Source organism: Ascaphus truei, chromosome 9, assembly GCF_040206685.1.
Source record: "Ascaphus truei isolate aAscTru1 chromosome 9, aAscTru1.hap1, whole genome shotgun sequence".
In the NCBI taxonomy this organism is placed as follows: Eukaryota; Metazoa; Chordata; class Amphibia; order Anura; family Ascaphidae; genus Ascaphus; species Ascaphus truei.
Window position 1 is genome coordinate 43846971 of NC_134491.1, and position 19229 is coordinate 43866199.

The 19229-nt window shown below is 46.4% G+C and overlaps 1 protein-coding gene and 1 long non-coding RNA gene across 2 annotated transcripts in view; both read right to left on the reverse strand.

The window, feature by feature from the left end:
* Positions 1-1882, reverse strand: part of LOC142502900 (uncharacterized) — a 28563-nt gene extending 26681 nt beyond the window's left edge. Inside the window, exon 1 of the long non-coding RNA XR_012803890.1 lies at positions 1733-1882. This is a non-coding gene — a long non-coding RNA (uncharacterized LOC142502900). The remainder of the gene's footprint in view (positions 1-1732) is intronic.
* KCNK13 (potassium two pore domain channel subfamily K member 13) overlaps positions 1-17088 on the reverse strand; it is a 55757-nt gene extending 38669 nt beyond the window's left edge. Inside the window, exon 1 of the mRNA XM_075614564.1 lies at positions 14741-17088. Within this exon, the coding sequence (XP_075470679.1) occupies positions 14741-15077 (337 nt within the window). The 5' untranslated portion in view covers positions 15078-17088. The remainder of the gene's footprint in view (positions 1-14740) is intronic.
* Between the last annotated feature and the right edge of the window lie 2141 nt (positions 17089-19229).

Below are 19229 nucleotides of genomic sequence, written 5' to 3' on the forward strand. Positions count from 1 at the left end.
TGGGGATGTGATGTGCAGGGGAGTATTATATGTGTAATGTGCAGGGAGGAGGATAGGAGGTGCAACAGGGGGATGTGATATGCGGGGGGGGGGTGTGATGTGCGGGGGGTGGGGGGGGGAGATATGATGTGCAGGGGGGGAGATGTGATGTGCACGGGGTGTGGGAGATGTGATTTGCAGGGGGGGGATGTGAGGTGCAGGGGAGTTGGGGATGTGATGTGCAGGGGAGTATTATATGTGTGATGTGCAGGGGGGCGGATGTGAGGTGCAGGGGGAGTTGGGGATGTGCAGGGGAGTATTATATCTGTGATGTGCACGGGGTGTGAGGGATGTGATTTGCAGGGGGGGGATGTGAGGTGCAGGGGAGTTGGGGATGTGCAGGGGAGTATTATATCTGTGATGTGCACGGGGTGTGCAGGATGTGATTTGCAGGGGGGGATGTGAGGTGCAGGGGAGTTGGGGATGTGATGTGCAGGGGAGTATTATATGTGTGATGTGCAGGGGGCGGATGTGAGGTGCAGGGGGAGTTGGGGATGTGCAGGGGAGTATTATATCTGTGATGTGCACGGGGTGTGGGGGATGTGATGTGCAGGGGGTGATGTGCAGGTGGGGGGTATTATGTATGTGATGTGGAGGGGGAGTATTATGTCTATGGGAGAGAGAGTTGGGGGCGAGGGGAGAGATGGTGGTGTGAGAGAGGGGGAGTCTCGCAAAGGCCGCCGACACAGGGGGTTGGGGTGTAGGGGGGGTGGGGGGGGAAGAGGCCCCAGTGGTTACATACGCCTATAACATATATTATCTTTAACTGTTCATGTTCTTTAATGTAACAATGTATTTGTAATCATGTATCTGTCATCATAACTCTGTGCCCAGGACATGCATGAAAACGAGACGTAACTCTCACTGTATTACTTCCTGGTAACACATTTTATTAATACAGAAATTCAGCGGCACCTAAGGCTACGTGTGATTGCACCTCTACGTTCCTCCCTTCTATGCAAAATGGCTCAGGACCTTATTCTTCTGTCTCATTCCCGTCTCCTGTGTGGTCCCCTGACACGGAGAGAACTGCGCGTGTGTCACGGGCAAAGGAGATAATGTTTCAGTGCTTTATTTAATAATCACATGTGAGCCTCGAGGGGAAGTCACCGCTATGGCCACACGGGCAGATCGGGTTGCCAGGTGGCTTGTCCAAAAATATTGGACACAATACTGGACACCAACGCCCCCCGAACACATATAAAAAATACCCCCTCGCCCCGCGAACACATAAAAAATACCCCCTCGCCCCCGCGAACACATATAAAATATACCCCCTCGCCCATGAATACATATAAAATATACCCCCACCTCCCCAATACATATAAAATATACCCCCACCTCCCCAATACATATAAAATATACCCCCACCTCCCCTATACATATAAAATATACCCCCACCTCCCCAATACATATAAAATATACCCCCACCTCCCCAATACATATAAAATATACCCCCACCTCCCCAATACATATATAATATACCCCCATCATCATCTCATCTCCCCCCACCTCCCCATCTTCTCACCCTGCCCCCCATCATCTCACACTGCCCCCCCACCATTATCATCATCTCCCCTATCTTCTCACCCTGCCCCCCATTATCATCATCTCTCCCTGCCCCCACTCCCATTATCTCACCCTGGCTCCCTATCTTCTCCCCCTGGTCCCCGCCCCCATCTCGTGTCCTTACGTTATTTCCTGAAGGACACAGACATCGCCGGCTTGTCTCTGAGCTGCTCGGGTGTGGGCTCCACCCCCGCTGTCCTACGATTGGCTTTCCCCTCCTCCAGTCTGACTGCACCCGGCCACCGTCTGCTTCAGCCTCAGCACAGGCTGCCTTCCGGCCGCCCTCGCGCTTCCGCCCTCACTGCTCCCCACTTTGCGCCGCCTTCCGGCCGCCCTTGCGCTTTCGCCCTCGCTGCTCCCCACCTCCGCAAGTTATAATGGTAATACCGGACACATAGGTGTCCGGTATTACCTCCAATTTTATACCGGACAGGCAGCAGAATTACCGGCCTGTCCGGGTGAAAACCGGACACCTGGCAACCCTACGGGCAGACTCCCCTCTTCTCTATAGGGAAATAATATCCCCAGAGTAGGACTTGGGCCTCTTTCATGTTCCCAGCCGTCAGCAGATACCCCGGTGTGTGAGATCTCAGGAAACAGGTTCTATGGCGACAGTATTATCCAGGGACTAGAATAAAAGGTAATGCTACAAAACACAAAGTTAAAGTCTCCGAAATGATCCCAGACAGTCTATGCAATGCTCTGCAGATCTGGGTGACTGGAGTTCAGCTTTTATTTATTTATATATATATATATATATCTCTATCTCTATCTCTCTCCTCCACAGTATGAGCATATACAGTACTTTCCTGGGTGCAAACTGGAAAGATCAGTAGATACAGATACAGTGGCCGTTATTGGAACAAATCACGCGGTGTATACCTCGGAATACCCATGTGATGGCGCGCAGTCTCTTCCAACCGTACCGTGTTAAGACGCGAGTGCAGGCGAGTGCAGAAATGGCATTTTAGTGTTCTGGCTTTTAAACACCTGAAATTGACACAGTAGCACAGTACTGTACATATTACAGTTCCTTCATTTCATTGCATTTAATTGCACACAATCCATGAAATTCAAACAAAGCAACCGCGATAAACACGTGCGCCTGGGGTGATTAGCCGCGTTCATGCCGCGTGGATTACAGCAGCGCACACGAAAACGGCGCCGTGATTTGTTAAGATAATGGCCGCTGCATCTGTAAAGCACATGGAGAGAGAGGCACCTCAGGGCTTGAGCCCCCCCTCCAGCCCCCCCTTTATATTAACAACATTTTGGCTCTCACCTGCGCCTGTCACATGTCACAAAAGGCTTGAGAAAGGCTCAGGTGAGAGCCCAAACGGTGACAGTTTTTAATATATGTTTTCTTTTTTGCAAGCCCTGGATATATATATATATAGAACGCTCAATGGTGGGTGGGAAGATAAATGATTTAGCCCTCAACCTAACATGCCACTTTAACTCTTTCAGCTCCTTAAAGTCTACAACTTCAACCAATACTCTGCCAACTACAGAGATACATTTGAGGAACATTATCCAGAGGTTCAGAGAGAGTACGATCTCCCGCCTGCGTCATGTCTCGGGCAGAACAGTCGCTGCTACTGACTGGTGTTAAAGGACGGATTGAGTATTACGTGTCAGGCGCCGGGCTCCAGCTGCCTTTGAAGCTGTAAGATGGAATAAGAAACGCCGAATGAGATAAGAAAAATCTTTGGGCTGAGAAACTGAGACAGAAAGAAGAATTTAGTCAAAGAATAAACACTGGATTCGGAGGCGCCGGGAACGTCTGAAGGGCGCGGGCAGATCGCTTTCACGTTTATTCGGGATATCTCTTAAAATGACCATTTCTGATTTCTCAGACTTAACTTACCATTCCCCCCCCTGTTTTTTATTTTAAGTGCTAAAATGATTTATTGAAATGAATTAAACTTGTATTCCCAGTTGGGGAAACAATCGATTGGTAATATGTGCACAGCAATGAATGTAATGAAACTCCAACTCCATGTTGACGCAACGTAAATTGCGAACTCGATCTAATCTTTTTCACGAGAAAACGGTGTGTTCATCTTCAAATATATGGGTAATTATTCCATGTTTGTAAACGTAGGCATTATTGGGCAAACAGATAAAGAAAGATAAACACTTTTCACTTTGGTGATTAAATCTTCCAAGATAGACAATAAATGATTATTTTTACACGGGACTACCCCTTTAATCTTAACTGTCAAAGAAACTTGTCATAGTGCTCAAACTTGTCACTTTGTGTCTTACAGATGCAAATCTGAGATGAAACGGCGCCCACATTTATCAAAGCCAAAAATCTGCTTTTAATGGGATTTTTAAAATATCTTTGATAAATGAATATACTGCCCCAAATTTTCATCTTGGAAAGTTTGATATATGACCGTACGTTATATAAATATGGTGCAATTCAGCAACTCTCTTCGCTGCCCCAGCAGCTCTCTCCGCTGCCCCAGTGTAGGCAGCTCTCTCCGCTGCCCCAGCAGCTCTCTCCGCTGCCCCAGTGTAGGCAGCTCTCTCCGCTGCCCCAGCAGCTCTCTCCCTGCCCCAGCGTAGGCAGCTCTCTCCCTGCCCCAGCAGCTCTCTGCTCCAGCGTCAGCAACTCTCTCTGCTGCCCCAGCGTCTGAGCATTGAAGGCACGGGAGATGAGGATTAGCCCAAACCCAAGAAATGGTTCAAAGCAAAGACTATGTGAGTGCAGAGGATCAGCGAGCGTTGCTATGCCAGCCTGGCTGTGTTTACATTTGCCAGTTAATGTCGGTGAGATAAGTCAGATAAACACTTCGCCGCCTCATTTCTTCATTATTTCCATTCTGAGAGGGTGAAAGGATAAAGTTTCTGCGTCAGGTTTCCAGGGGTTACAGCTTTGCTCCATGTTACAATGGATTAGACGTATAAGGCTGAGTCCCCGCTAGCGCTGATCGGGCCAAGTGGGTGGCGCTTGCGGCCTGGACTTGCATATATAGATATATGTAAATGAGCGCTCAGCGCCAGCGGGGACTTAGCCTAAGGTGACACGCTGTGCTCATTTGCATGTCATTACCCAGAATCCCTGGCTGCAGCGAAAGCAGTGTATGCTAAGAGATAATGGGGAAGGGCAGGGTTGCAGGCCTGTCTGAGACATGCATGTGTTCACACGTGGGATTATTATTTGCTGCACACTGCGGTGGAGGGTTTGTGTCGCCTTTTTAGCCCCCAAAACGTATGTAATGTGTGGCTGAGTTCTTCTATGATACTGGACAAGGCTTTACGCCTGTATTGTGGGATTCGGGGGGTGTCAGAGTCTCGAACACCTTCATGCATTTTAAGCTTGTTCCTATTTTTCCAAGGAGCAGCAACGTACAACATCCCAGAGAGGAAAAAAAGATTGTGTCCGACTAATGCAGGGGCGGCCAATGCCAGTCCCCAAGGGCCACCAGCAGGTCATGTTTTAAGGCTATAGTCTTCGACTGAGGCACTGATTGAGCCACCTGTGCTGGAGTCGGGATATCCTAAAACCTGGCCTGTTGGTAGCTCTTGAGGACTGGCGTTGGCCGCCCCTGCACCAGTCCCAGGAGCTGGTGAAAAGCGGTAGAAATACAGTGTATAATTTCAGGAAACCTTAAACCAGTCCCAGAAATAAGCATGTTATTTGCTTATCATTTTACCAGGTTTATTTAGGTCTGTGTTATTAAAACAGATGTGCTGTTGTTAACTTAAAGGCTTTAAACATTCTGCTGCCAGTCTTTAGTTTTTACCTTCTTAAAATGGAAGTGCGGTTCTCCACTCAAACAAATTGAACCTATTTCCAAAGACTAATTTACTTAAATTGCTGTTTGTTCCCTTTGTCTTTGTAACCCTCAGCACTTGGAGGAGCGTTAAGTGTTTCCCAGAACTGATTAGTTGTTCATTTGCAATTAGAAAGGTAATTTTCTCTGAGACACTATTGCAAAGAAACAAGAAAGTTAACAAAGAGGCACCGGACACATTCACAAAGGCATTGTATGTGCCAGATCCATAAGGTTCCATCGATCAACTGGCAGGGGTGAAACCCAACGCTGTTATAGGAGGTATTTATACCAACATATGCCGTATAGTAGTGATGTATATAGCAGTGCAGTTAGGACGGCCACCTCACATTTACTGTAAGGATGAGTCCTGGATTTAACCAGCCACTGGATGTGTAACACCTACCTGCACCAAGCCCTGTGTTCCCAGAGGAGCCCCTGGGGACCACCCAGCAGGGGCACAAATATGGGATGTTGTAGAAGGCTGGATTGGCTGCAGATATCCTTGAATCTGCACAACATCATGTTCATTCTTTCACTCCAAGCATCCAGCCAAACACCTGGCCCGGATGGGTATCCGTGGGTGGCCTGGAGTCAAGTGGTAAATGTGCGCAATAGGGTTAGGGACTAGTGTTGCCAACTCAACCCAAGTTGGAGGGACAGATCCAGTTCTGTCTTTATGGTTCTCTTTAGAATGAGCTTGTCTCATTGTCAGCAGGCTGGACACATGGATGTCCCCGTAGGAGAACTTTGCCTTCCTGTGTCTACTCATTTCCACCAAAGGTCAATGGCATTAGGACAAAGCAGAACAAGTTTATCACATGCGAGGCTGCAGCTCCCAAATATCCCTCACTTCTCATCATAGTGGCTGAAGGAGTAGGTCAGTGGGGATGTTCCTGCCTCTGAAGTAGGTGAACCCAGTTTTAATTCAAAGTGTCAGCTTTCCTTGTGAGACTGGGAAAGTCACTTACTCTCCCTGTGGCTCAGTGCGATATAAAAGCTGCGTGTCCTTAAAACCTGACCTGTTGGAGGTTCTTGAGAACTGGATTTGGGAAGCCCAGGTCTAGTACCGTATATATCAGGTCAATGAGTGTGATGGTGATGAAGGCTGGCCATTATTCAGGTCTTGCTCTATTGCACAAATGTTATTAATGGGCCAGCACTGGATCACTATGCTGACCTGGGGTTAGTTGTTGGGTGCAGTATTCTAGTAGGGAGAGCCAGGGGGGAAATGTAACAAATGTCTTCTACCTTTAAAACAGCATTGTGTCGTACATCACTGGACAGGTGTTCAGGGAGAAAATCAATGTGAGGTGACGCGTGTAAACAGTAGGGTCATTTAGAGATTACTGTGTGGAGCCAGCTGCAGAATATGTATGCCCCATTTCACAGTCAATATCCTATTAGCTCTGCAATTGTAGAATGATCTTTAAATAATTCCTCGCTGAGTTTATTCTAACTCTGAAGTGCCATCTGCACCTTGTGCAGCAATATGCAATATACTATATATATATATTATAATATATAATTCAATATATATATATATATATATACTGTATAAAGCACAAGTGTATGCGCAAATATCAGCCATATTGGACCTGGCCCTTAATGTCCTGTTTGGATGTTGACGATGTTGAACCCCCAGAGCTGATTGCCGTTCCCGATATCCTGTGGTGCCGGTTTCAAGATAAAAACTACAAACATGGTGGCAGGGGTCACTGATAAAAAAACGCGACCCCATCTCCAGATAACGTGGCGGCTTTTCTACTGCCCGCTGGAACCAAACATCACCCATACCGTTTCCTCACTCAAGGGGCACCCGGGCCCAGGTAAGATGGGAAATATATATATAAATACTGCTTTAACACTTTGAGGTCCCCAAGGCGTAGTTACTATATCATGGGTGACTGGCAGTCGGGGGGCACAATGACGTAATAGCTATGTCCAAAAACAATGCTCGTCTTGCTACGGGAGATAAACACTGCCGGAGGGGTGACTCCTCCCCTTCCGTTCCATCATTAGCGGCGGACCGATCATGTGACTGCGCCGGAGTAGCTGTCACCAGATCCCGAGTGCTGGAAAGGGCACTATGGACACTCTGACCCCTCTGGCACTCGAAGGGTTAAGCCTTTCAGATGATATTGACAGTAAAATGTATCTTCCCTAACACACATCTCCACCTGCAGCCTCAGCCCCAGGAAGCAGAGCATCGCACCGCGAGAGGTCTCTGACGCCGGTGACATTATAAAATATGAAATGATAGAGACGTTCGGTTATTTCCTTTCAAACACTCGATAAATATCCCTGCCAGTAAAAATCTGTGTTAGTTGGTGGGGATCCATCAATTCTGCGTGTGTGTGCCTGTGTGAGTGCGTGTGTGTGTGTATGCGTATCTGTGTGCATGTATGTGTGTTTGTATGTGTGCGTACGTGTGTGCGCATGTGTGTTCATGTACATGTGTGTGTGCGTATGCGTGTGTGTGTGCATGTACGTATGTTTGCGTATGCGTGTGTGTGCATGTACGTGGGTTTGTGCGTATGCGTGTGCATGTACGTGGGTTTGTGCGTATGCGTGTGCATGTACGTGGGTTTGTGCGTATGCGTGTGCATGTATGTGTGTGTATGCGCTGGGAAATCTTGTGCAGAACACACAGGCAGCAAATGTAACAATGTATAAGGATATAGTCAGTCTCCGGGTCCGTTAATGCATTTCACATGGATGCCTTAGATCAGGGGGGCCCAACTCCAGTTCTCAAGCCCCCCCAAACAGGTCAGGTTTTCTTGATATCCTAATACTGAACACAACCTTGCGTATTGTACAAGAGCTTACAGCAGTATTATACTTTTCCTGGGCCGGCACCGGGACTCGTATAGTGGTATCCAAGACTCGTATAGTGGTATCCAAAGTGAGAGATCAGCATATATAAAACCCGTAATCAATCAATGATTTTGTAGAGTGTTGATTACCCAATGGTTTCACAGCATGGATCAATCTGGGGATCAGTTCCAGCGAAGGCCCAAATGCTTCACAGAAGAGGTTGGTCTTAAGTGATTCCTTGAAGCTCGGCCGCCGGGGGCTTTGAGGGGTCAGTGGGGCAGTTTGTTTCAGTGCCCGGACCCTCCTGCTGACGCATGTCCTTTCCCAGCCCTGGTGGATCTGGACCGAGGATCACTGAGCTGCGTCGTTGGCTGATATTGGGTGACGCTGCCAGAGATGCGCGTTGGTGCTGAGCCATGTATAACATTGTAGATTGCAGAGAGGATGTGGAACGCCATTCACTGTCTGTCTGTCTGTCTGTCTGTCTGTCTGTCTGTCTGTCTGACTGGCTGTCTGTCTGGCTTGCTGGCAGCCAGTAAGGTTTCTGATATATCTGGCTGCAGTATTTTAATTTGTTTGTAGACTGTTGATGTATATATATATATATATATATTTGTATTTATATAGCGCGCACAGTGTACTCAGCGCTTTACAAAGACAATACATTACAGGGAATTATAATACAATAAGCGTGACAAAGTCAGGTAATAGGAAAGAAAATCCCTGCCCCGGAGAGCTTACAATCTAAGTGGTGTGTTGGGAAACTAACAGCAGGGGAGGGAATAAGTGCAGTGCTTGGCAGGAGGGACTGTGGGATTGTAGCCAGGTGTTCAGGCTATTGGATGCTTCATTTAAGAGGTTGGTTTTCGGGTTTGTCTTGAAGGTGGGAGAGCAGGTGCTTGTGCGAGGGAGTTCCCCAGGTAAGGGGTAGTGAGAGGAAAAGGGTTTAAGGCGGGAGAGAGCAGTAGAGGTGGAAAAGAGACAGTTCTGGGTAGAGTGCAGGAGATGAGCAGGTGCATAGTGAGAGATCAGAGCTGACATGTCGGGAGGAGCAGGTGAGTGGAGAGTAAGGAGGGGAACTTTGTAGGTGATCTGACATTTGATGGGAAGCCAGGAGAGGGATTTATGGAGGAGATGAGCAGATAACTGTTTTGGGAGAAAGTGAAATTATACAAGCAGACGAATGTTGGCTTGATTGCAGGGGAGAAAGTTATTGGGCAGGGAGGCCTGTTATCAATATGTTACACTAATCCAGACGGGAGAGGATAAGGGCAGGCATTAGAGTTTTGGCTTTAGATTGGCAGAAGAAAGGGTGGGTCTTGGCAATATTACGGAGGAAGAAGAGTCAAATGTTAGCCATGATGTGAATGGAGGAGTCAAATGTCACTCTTAGGCAACGCGCTTTGGCGACAGGATAGGTGTTAGTACCGTTTACTGTGGTGGAAAAAGGGGGATATTAGGGCAGATTTAGGGGAATATGAGGAGCTCAGTTTTAGACACTAAGTTTAAGGCAGTGACGCACCATCCACGAGGATATAGCCAGGAGGCAATCAGAGACTACGGACTGGATTGCAGGAGCGAGGGTAGGGCGGATAGATATATCTGTGTATCATCTGCATCGGGATGATACCCAAGGCCAAAAGAGTTGATGAGGTCACCAGGTGATAGTGTGTAGAGAGAGAACAAGAGAGGTCCCAGAACAGAGCCCTGAGGTACACAGTAGTACCGGCCTGTCCATTAGGTAAACCTAGACGTCACCTACGGTGCAAAGATCTTAGGAGCGCATTAATAATAATAATTATTTCCACTTATTTTTTTTTTATTTATTTATCTTTTTTATAATTATTTTTCTTTTTTTTTGTCCGGTATTTTGGCACCCTATTATTTTTATTTTGCGTCGCGCTGGGGTGCGGTTACACCCCCTGCAGCCCCAATGGCTACGCCACTGTTTATTTTATTGTTGGGGCGCAAATTTCAAGTTTTGCCTAGGGCGCATGAAACCCCTTGCGCCGTACCTGTGTACACCAACAGACAGATCAACAGAAGACGAAGACATGATAGCAACAGAGACCGAGTGTGCGATGGAAGAGGTATAATGAGCTTTGTTGCCGATACCAAGAGAGTTTAGAATATGAAGGAGAAGAGAATGATCGACAATACAAAGGCAGCAGAGAGATTTTGATTTTGATGTTTGGCTTGCCAAGATGGAGTGAGTTTCTAGAGTTAAACCTGACGGTGACCAGAATGTGGGGGGCCTTCTGCAGGTCTTCCTCCCTAAAGAGAGTCTTGAGTCTCTCGATGGAAAGAAGGTGGTAAGACTTGGCTGTCTGTTTGACTTGGTCTTTGATTGTGAGATTTCTATCAATGGTGATGCCCACGCATTTCACAGTCCTGGAGAGTGGAAGGTCCTTCAGTTTGTCAATGTGGTGCTGGCTCCTATAATGAGACAACTGTCATCCATCTACGTTCTTATATCTACAATGCAAGCTTCAATAGCAGCTGAGTAAGAGCCCTGCTTAGATATGCGTATGTAAGCTGCAACAAAATGAAAGTAATCAGACATGTAACCCCTTCTCTAGCATTTTCAATGGATGTTTCAGACTTTAAAATATGTTTCATACATTTTTCCAGCTATGCTCCAAAAGTCTAAAAAAGCAGAAAAGGACAATGACAAAAACGATACAATATGTAACCCCTTCAGTACCTGAGAGGCCAGGAATGTATTGCTTTGGGGTGTGCTGCCATCGCCTTTGGCACTGAAGAGGTTAATATTTCAGTGAGGAAAAACAAGTAATTACAAGATCACATTGAACAGGCCGGGCAATTAATCAAAGCCATTTTAAAGAATTCCTGTCCATAATAATGTCAGAGAAAAGGACCAGAGGATTTATCAAGAAAGTGTGTGGTTAGGATGAGAGGATGGAAAGCAGAAGTCATGTATACCATCTATTGGTCTTTACTTTGGGGGGCTCGGTATGTAGGAATGCATCTTATGTGGGGGAGACGGATGTGGGATCAGTGTGTCGCACTTCTGCAGAAAGAACGAACCTTCCTCTGTGCATTCAGGAAGAAATCCATTCATTAGTTGTTGTTAATTGTGTGTCACACATGGGGAGTGATGTGTGCAGGTGTGTTTCTCCCTGGGGAGACCTGGGAGACCATTCCTTTGTAAATCCATCTCCCGGGCATCATTTCAAACCAGCAACTGAGGGGACGATATAATGTAACGTAGCCTGTGCCAGGCGGCCAACTCCAGCCCTCAAGAACCCCCAACAGGTCAGGTTTTGAGGATATCTCAGCTTCAGCACAGGTGGCTCAATCAGTCACTGCTTCAGCACAGGTGGCTCAGTCTCGGTTTGATTTTCTTCTGTAATTTTCGGTGTTTTTTGTCCTTTAAATAAAGACTCCGGTACTGGCGGATCTGCAGAGGAGGGTGAGAAGTGGGGGTCTTTACTGTCTTGTAGGCATGACGTAACTACGTCGTAAGGGGCCCACGGGCAACGTTCGCGGAATCATGACATCGACACGTCACGTGTCAGCGAGTTGTCATGGCAACGCGTCGCCATGATGACACAGTGTCACATGACGCGCGACATCGATAGAGGAGGGCTGCTCTGTTACCGACCTCTGCAACCGCTTGGGAGGGGTGGGGGGGCATCGCGAGTCCGCAGGGAGTGATCTGATTAGCAGCACTGGGTGCAATGCAGGGAGTAGGAACTCTGGAGTTTGTAGCGGGTAGGATAAACACGGGTACCCCAATGCCGCTTATTGCAGTCTGCAAGCCACGTGGCCGGGTCATCCTCACACCAAGCAAATACTTCTCCTCTGCGGAAATAACCACAGCGCAGGGACAAGCAGTGACACACATTCAATGTCACAACTGCAGCAGCGGTGCAAAAGTGTTTTGGGAAATGAAAGAACCCTCGTTATGCATTGGATTCTGTAATTAATGAGCGGTCACTCACCAGGTGAATAATACATATTACTTATTGGGCTCTGGAAACTCCGAAAAAAAGTAAAGTGTAAATGCTAGAGGATCAACACATTGCCAAATAGACAGGTGCCACCCATTCAGGGTTGTATTAAAATCTAATATACACACAAGAGGGAAAGAAAAGACACAGCTTACAAAATAACCAGTAATGAACCTCTCATTGTACTGATGCTAGCTGTAAAAATGCTATATTCTGTGATACCTGAGAGACAGATAATCAATTTAAGCAGATTACCTGTCTAAGTGTCACCGAATATAACATTTTTACAGCGAGCATCAGTTCCCCATATATTGAGGCATTTACTTGTACAAATAAGAGTTATTAAGTTAGGTCTTATGAGTTTCTTGTATTACATAAGTTGATATCAGTATATCCACAGAACCCGTTCCACTTTGCAATTATGAGATGCTCATTAGTGATTATTGTGTAAGCTTTGTTTTTTCTTTCCCTAGTGTGTGTATAAAATATATATAAATATATATATATATAAATAAATATATATATATATATATAATCAAAAAATAAATAGATGATACCGTTCTATGGCTAATGAAATGCTTTTATTTGTGCGAGCTTTCGAGATACACTGATCTCTTCTTCCGGCGATGTTACAATGAATGAAGCAAGGGTATATTTAAAAACAGTGTCTCTTGGAATGTTATCTGTGCTAGTCCTTCCCCCGGTGTGGATGAGATTTGTGGCTGGAGGTGTCAAAAGGTTCCTGAAAGCAAGTGAAGAAAGAGTGTGTATGTGTATCAGTGTGAATAAAAATGAATGGAGAGCCCACAGTATATACAGTGCTTTACAAAAGGTGTGTGTGGAGTGGGAGTGGATATAAATGGTGTGGGTGGGTGTGGAAATGTGAGAGTTTGTAGCACAACTAAAAGTGTGTGTGGATACCTTGTGGTCCCTAATATTGATTATTGAAGCTCGGCTAACACGGTACTGATACCTCTACATGTATGTATGTGTATATATATATATATACAGTGGTTGACAAATCACCAAAAAATCTACTCGCCACACAAAAAAATCTACTCGCCACCTAGTACCAAACGTGTGCTGCTTGGGCCAATATTTACTCGCCCGGGGTTAAATCCACTCGCCCGGGGTGAGCAAATGTATAGGTTTGTCGAACACTGTATATATATATATATATATATATACGCACGCACGCACACAGTATGTGTCTGTGTTTAAGCTATTTATTAATCCCTTTCAGTTATAATCTCTGATTTACTAGATATTTGACAACCTATGAAGCGAGTGATGCACAGTAGAATCAGGGACTCTTCCACTGGTCTTTGTACAATATACCATGCAGCCACTTCCCCTGTTCTACAGAAGAATACCCCCCTCTCCCCCACCCATCACAGGGGCAGGAATGACAGTCACCACTCACAAAAGCCTGGTGCTGAAAGGAACACACCGCCCTTTGTCTCTGTTGGCAGCTTGAGGTTTGTTCTTGACAAAGACTCTCAGAGCAGAGAGGTAGGTGCTCAGTGAGGAGGTGGGTGAAGTGGATGGAGGAGCAGCAGCTGTCCTGTACTCACTGCCCTGCTGTCCTTGCTGGGAGCATTTTGTTTTACACAACTAGAAATGTTCTGTGCTACACAAACATCCACCAGCACAGTCCTGACAAGTGTCACTCATTAGGAAAGGAGCCATCTAACTGAGAGACAGACGGTCTCATTCTATGCAGTCATCTTGCTATTATACAATGGAAAAAGGATCACTTTGAGCCCAGTTTTAAATCAATGTTCTGGTTTTGCAGCAGTCACATGGAAGGATGTAGAGTGGCAGAACCAGGTCCCAGTTTGGTACTGGCATGCCCTGGGCACCACAATGTTTTTTTTTGTAACAAGTAACACTTTTATGGGAAATATTGTGTAACCTACTTTCCTTTTAACAGAAATGTAGCACAAGTCTTTGGAAGATGGGACGCAACGGGTTTTACTGTTATTGAACAAAAGTGGACTTTCCTAAACCCAGTTACAGCAGCTCCCCTCTTATAACAGCATTACAACAAAAGGAACATCCATTCAAATGCAAAGTTTGAGAAAGCAGCCTTTAGCTGGGGTGACTGCTTTATCCACAGCCCTCATAGATTTTATGGAAATCAAGAACCTATATGTCTTATATATTTGGTTATAAACAAAAATACTGTGCAATCCAAGTGATTAGCAGCTTATGACTGTCACAAATTCACTGCAAGTGCTCCTAGGAAATCATGTACAGTCTCATTTTGCAGCCCAGAGCTGCTTAGCCCTGCTGCAGGTGAATCTTCCCTGGCTGTATATCGGGGTTCCTACCTTCCCACCCCGGCTCCTGAGTTCTGACCTGCGGTACAGAGAGGGGAAGACAGAGACTGCCCCTGGATCCTTTGTGAGGGGCCCAGGGAAAATGAAAGTGGGACCATTATAGGTTATTAACAAGTCCACACCGTTTGGAAATCCCCATTCTAACATTTTCCAATGTCCATGAACCCCCTTTACCCCCCGTACATTCATAATGAAAAACCCCTATGTGACTTACCAATTGTTGAAACCACTGTTCCTACAAAGTAGAAAGCCCCAGTAAAGTCCCACCGAGGTCTGATGGTGTCCACCCTGATCCCCGCCACATTGGCCTCCTCGTAGTCCCTGAGGAAGATGCGCAGCTCAGTTTTGCTGAGGTTGTATTTTTGGATGAAGTTATCCAACTTGAGTTGCCATCTCTCCTTGGCTTCCCTCTCCTTGGGCTGCTCAATCGCAGAGAACACAGCGGCCCCACAAAGCATGTAGAGGATGATTAGAAGTGCCAGCAACAAGAAGCGACCATTGTCTTCATTCAGGTGACCACATCCACAGCAACAGCCACCTCGACAAGCCATTATCTGCCCTGGGCAGCAGGGACCAGGGCACGGGTATCAAGCCAAGGTCTGTCAGCTTCTTACCAACACCAACCTGCTGACTTCAGATCCAAGTGACAGGGTATCATCTCTAGGGTTGAATGCGACTCATGCAGTATTGAGGTCCTGCAGCACACACATTGAATCCATCCCTGGGGTACTCCCCCCTCACCCTACTATCTGGAGCAGTCATATGGTGTCCGTTGTAGGGTTCCCTCACTTTATAAAACGCTCTGGTTCTAGGAAGTTCCTATTATTTCACCGCGTTCCCATAACTGTGGCACATCAGCTGTATAGTGACCCTTTGCCCCAGACATGGTGAAGAAGACAGCAGGCTCAAGCAGGTAGGGATCCCCTTCTTCCTCCACATATCTGTTCTTGGTGGCTCCAGTTACAGGACTCATAATAAGCTTGTTCCAAAAATAAAGTTACCCTGACTTCATGTTCTCAGGAACACCCCAGCACCCACGCAGACACTTTAATCAGGTGAGTGCTTTGCTATTGGTGTTTGGGGGAAAGTTCCAGGTTCCTCCTGTGGATCTGGTCAGGCTGCCTGTCCTTGTAGATGCTGACAATTAATACTGTGCGGCTCTTGCTCAGCATGTCCTGGGGGTTACTGTCCTGTTCTCGTTGCCTGAGCTGAAGCTTTGTGTGTAACATCGAGGCTGCTTTTTCTCAGTCTACATTCACTAGAGAAATGAAACAAGCCCCTTGTGTTCCACCCAATGGAAGCTGCTGCACATCAGTTCAGCTCTTCGGTTCTTGTGACATTCACCATCATTCATGCAGCAGAGAAAAACAGTAACATATGCTGAATAAAATGACAACACAGTGCAGCTGTGCAGGGAAACTGGGAATCAATAACCATGTCCAACTTACATTTGCCTTGTCTGTGGCTGGAATAGGGAGGGTTTCCTTGGCTGTGAATATATCCCACACTGCAATGTCCTCCTTATTTCTAAGCTCTCTGGCTTCATGGTGTTTGGGGAACAAATCCCCCAAAAGCTTTTCATATCTCTAGGAGCACAGTGCCTTTCAAGTAATTGCCTTTTGCAGTATGGCTCAATCGCTTTCGTGCGACCCACGTGTATTATTATTTTACACGCAGTTATTTTTTTTTGAACTCCACAAACTTCATTTGACTTCCTTCTCAGGTGCCCTGTGTCCCAGATCCTCAGGTGCCCTGTGTCCCAGATCCTCAGGTGTCCTGTGTCCTAGATCCTCAGGTGTCCTGTGTCTGAGATCCTCAGGAGTTTGTGTCTGAGATCCCCAGGAGTTTGTGTCTGAGATCCTCAGGTGCCTGAGATCCTCAGGTGTCCTGTGTCTGAGATCCTCAGGTGTCCTGTGTCTGAGAACCTCAGGTGTCCTGTGTCTGAGAACCTCAGGAGTTTGTGTCTGAGATCCTCAGGTGTCCTGTGTCTGAGAACCTCAGGTGTCCTGTGTCTGAGAACCTCAGGAGTTTGTGTCTGAGATCCTCAGGTGTCCTGTGTCTGAGAACCTCAGGAGTTTGTGTCTGAAATCCTCAGGTGTCCTGTGTCTGAGATCCTCAGGTGTCCTGTGCCTGAGATCCTCAGGTGTCCTGTGTCTGAGAACCTCAGGTGTCCTGTGTCTGAAAACCTCAGGTGTCCTGTGTCTGAGAACCTCAGGTGTCCTGTGTCTGAGAACCTCAGGTGTCCTGTGTCTGAGATCCTCAGGTGTCCTGTGTCTGAAAACCTCAGGTGTCCTGTGTCTGAGAACCTCAGGTGTCCTGTGTCTGAGAACCTCAGGTGTCCTGTGTCTGAGATCCTCAGGTGTCCTGTGTCTGAGATCCTCAGGTGTCCTGTGAGATTTGCCCATGAAGAAGATATTCCATAATAACTGAGACAGGTTCAGCCGGGTTTTATTAATCTCCTATGGTATCCTCTTGTCTGCAGCTGTCCATTCCCAGGTTCCCAGGCGCCTGGCTGTGCTGCCCCTCAGAGCCCCTGCGTTCCCTGAGCCCCGTCTCATACTGTGCTTCTCTGCCCAGCTGCTGCCAGATACTGGGGTTGCTTGTAAAGCCATGACGCGAGCAGCGCCTCTGATGGTGAACCATGGAACTGCAGCCCCACCTGCTGTAAGTACATGGCAGCAGCATGTTCAAGAGACCTTATGGCCCCAACAGGTCAGGTTTTCAGGATATCCCTGCTTCAGCACAGGTGGCTCAATCAGTCAACTGCATCACCTGTGCTGAAGAAGGGATATCCTGAACACCTGACCTGTTGGGGGATCTTGAGGACTGGAGTTGAGCCCCCCTGACATAAACTTATGGAAAGAAAAAACATACAGTATAGAAAAAACATAAATTTGTTACATTTGGGTTTCTTTGAATAGTGTCTTTGAGACTAATTAGACCAGGAGTGGCCAACTCCAGTCCTCAAGGGCCACCAACAGGCCAGGTTTTCAGAATATGCCGGCTTCAGCACAGGTGGTGCAGTCAAGGACTGAGCCATTGATTGAGCCACCTGCGTTGAAGAAGAAATATCCTGAAAACCTGACCTGTTAGTGGCTCGTGTGGCGTGCCGTAAGTCATTCTGCATAACCCCCTTTTTTGTTTGGATGAGGGATCCCATACTGTATTATCCTGTCCTTGCATTATAAAAGGTCACTTTTGGCTAAATTCCTATCCCGAACATACATAGCGCTGAATTTAATGGGGAATTAACCTGAAATGTATATACAGTATATTAGGAAAGAGTTAAAGATGCTGGAATGAAAACCTAATACCATCCCATTCAATGTGACCAATCCCGGCTTCCACGGATCAAACCACGCTCAGCTACATCCGCTCCTGTGAGCAGAAAGGGGGCAGTTTAATTAAATACAGATACATTATTCACTCCGGCACCAATTAGAATGAGAACAAAATTATTTTAATATACAATCGGGCACCAAAAATCCTCTCTTAATCCTGAATAAAATCACCTATTACACCTGATTTAAAAAAATAATTACTACAGAGTATGGTGCCCTATTACTCCTGAGTATGGTGTCCTATTACTCTGGAATAAGATGCCCTATTACTCCTGAGTATGATGTCCTATTACTCCTGAGTATGGTGCCATATTACTCCTGAGTATGATGTCCTATTACTCCGGAATAAGATGCCCTATTACTCCTGAGTATGATGTCCTATTACTCCTGAGTATGGTGCCCTATTACTCCTGAGTATGGTGCCCTATTACTCCGGAATAAGATGCCCTATTACTCCTGAGTATGATGTCCTCTTACTCCTGAGTATGATGCCCTATTACTCCGGAATAAGATGTCCTATTACTCCTGAGTATGATGCCCTATTACTCCTGAGTATGATGTCCTATTACTCCTGAGTATGGTGCCCTATTACTCCGGAATAAGATGTCCTATTACTCCTGAGTATGGTGTCCTATTACTCCGGAATAAGATGCCCTATTACTCCTGAGTATGATGTCCTATTACTCCTGAGTATGATGCCCTATTACTCCTGAGTATGATGCCCTATTACTCCTGAGTATGATGCCCTATTACTCCTGAGTATGATGCCCTATTACGCCTGAGTATGATGTCCTATTACTCCGGAATAAGATGCCCTATTACTCCTGAGTATGATGTCCTATTACTCCTGAGTATTATGTCCTATTACTCCTGAGTATGATGCCCTATTACTCCTGAGTATGATGTCCTATTACTCCTGAGTATGGTGCCATATTACTCCTGAGTATGATGTCCTATTACTCCGGAATAAGATGCCCTATTACTCCTGAGTATGATGTCCTATTACTCCTGAGTATGGTGCCCTATTACTCCTGAGTATGGTGCCCTATTACTCCGGAATAAGATGCCCTATTACTCCTGAGTATGATGTCCTCTTACTCCTGAGTATGATGCCCTATTACTCCGGAATAAGATGTCCTATTACTCCTGAGTATGATGCCCTATTACTCCTGAGTATGATGTCCTATTACTCCTGAGTATGGTGCCCTATTACTCCGGAATAAGATGTCCTATTACTCCTGAGTATGGTGTCCTATTACTCCGGAATAAGATGCCCTATTACTCCTGAGTATGATGTCCTATTACTCCTGAGTATGATGCCCTATTACTCCTGAGTATGATGCCCTATTACTCCTGAGTATG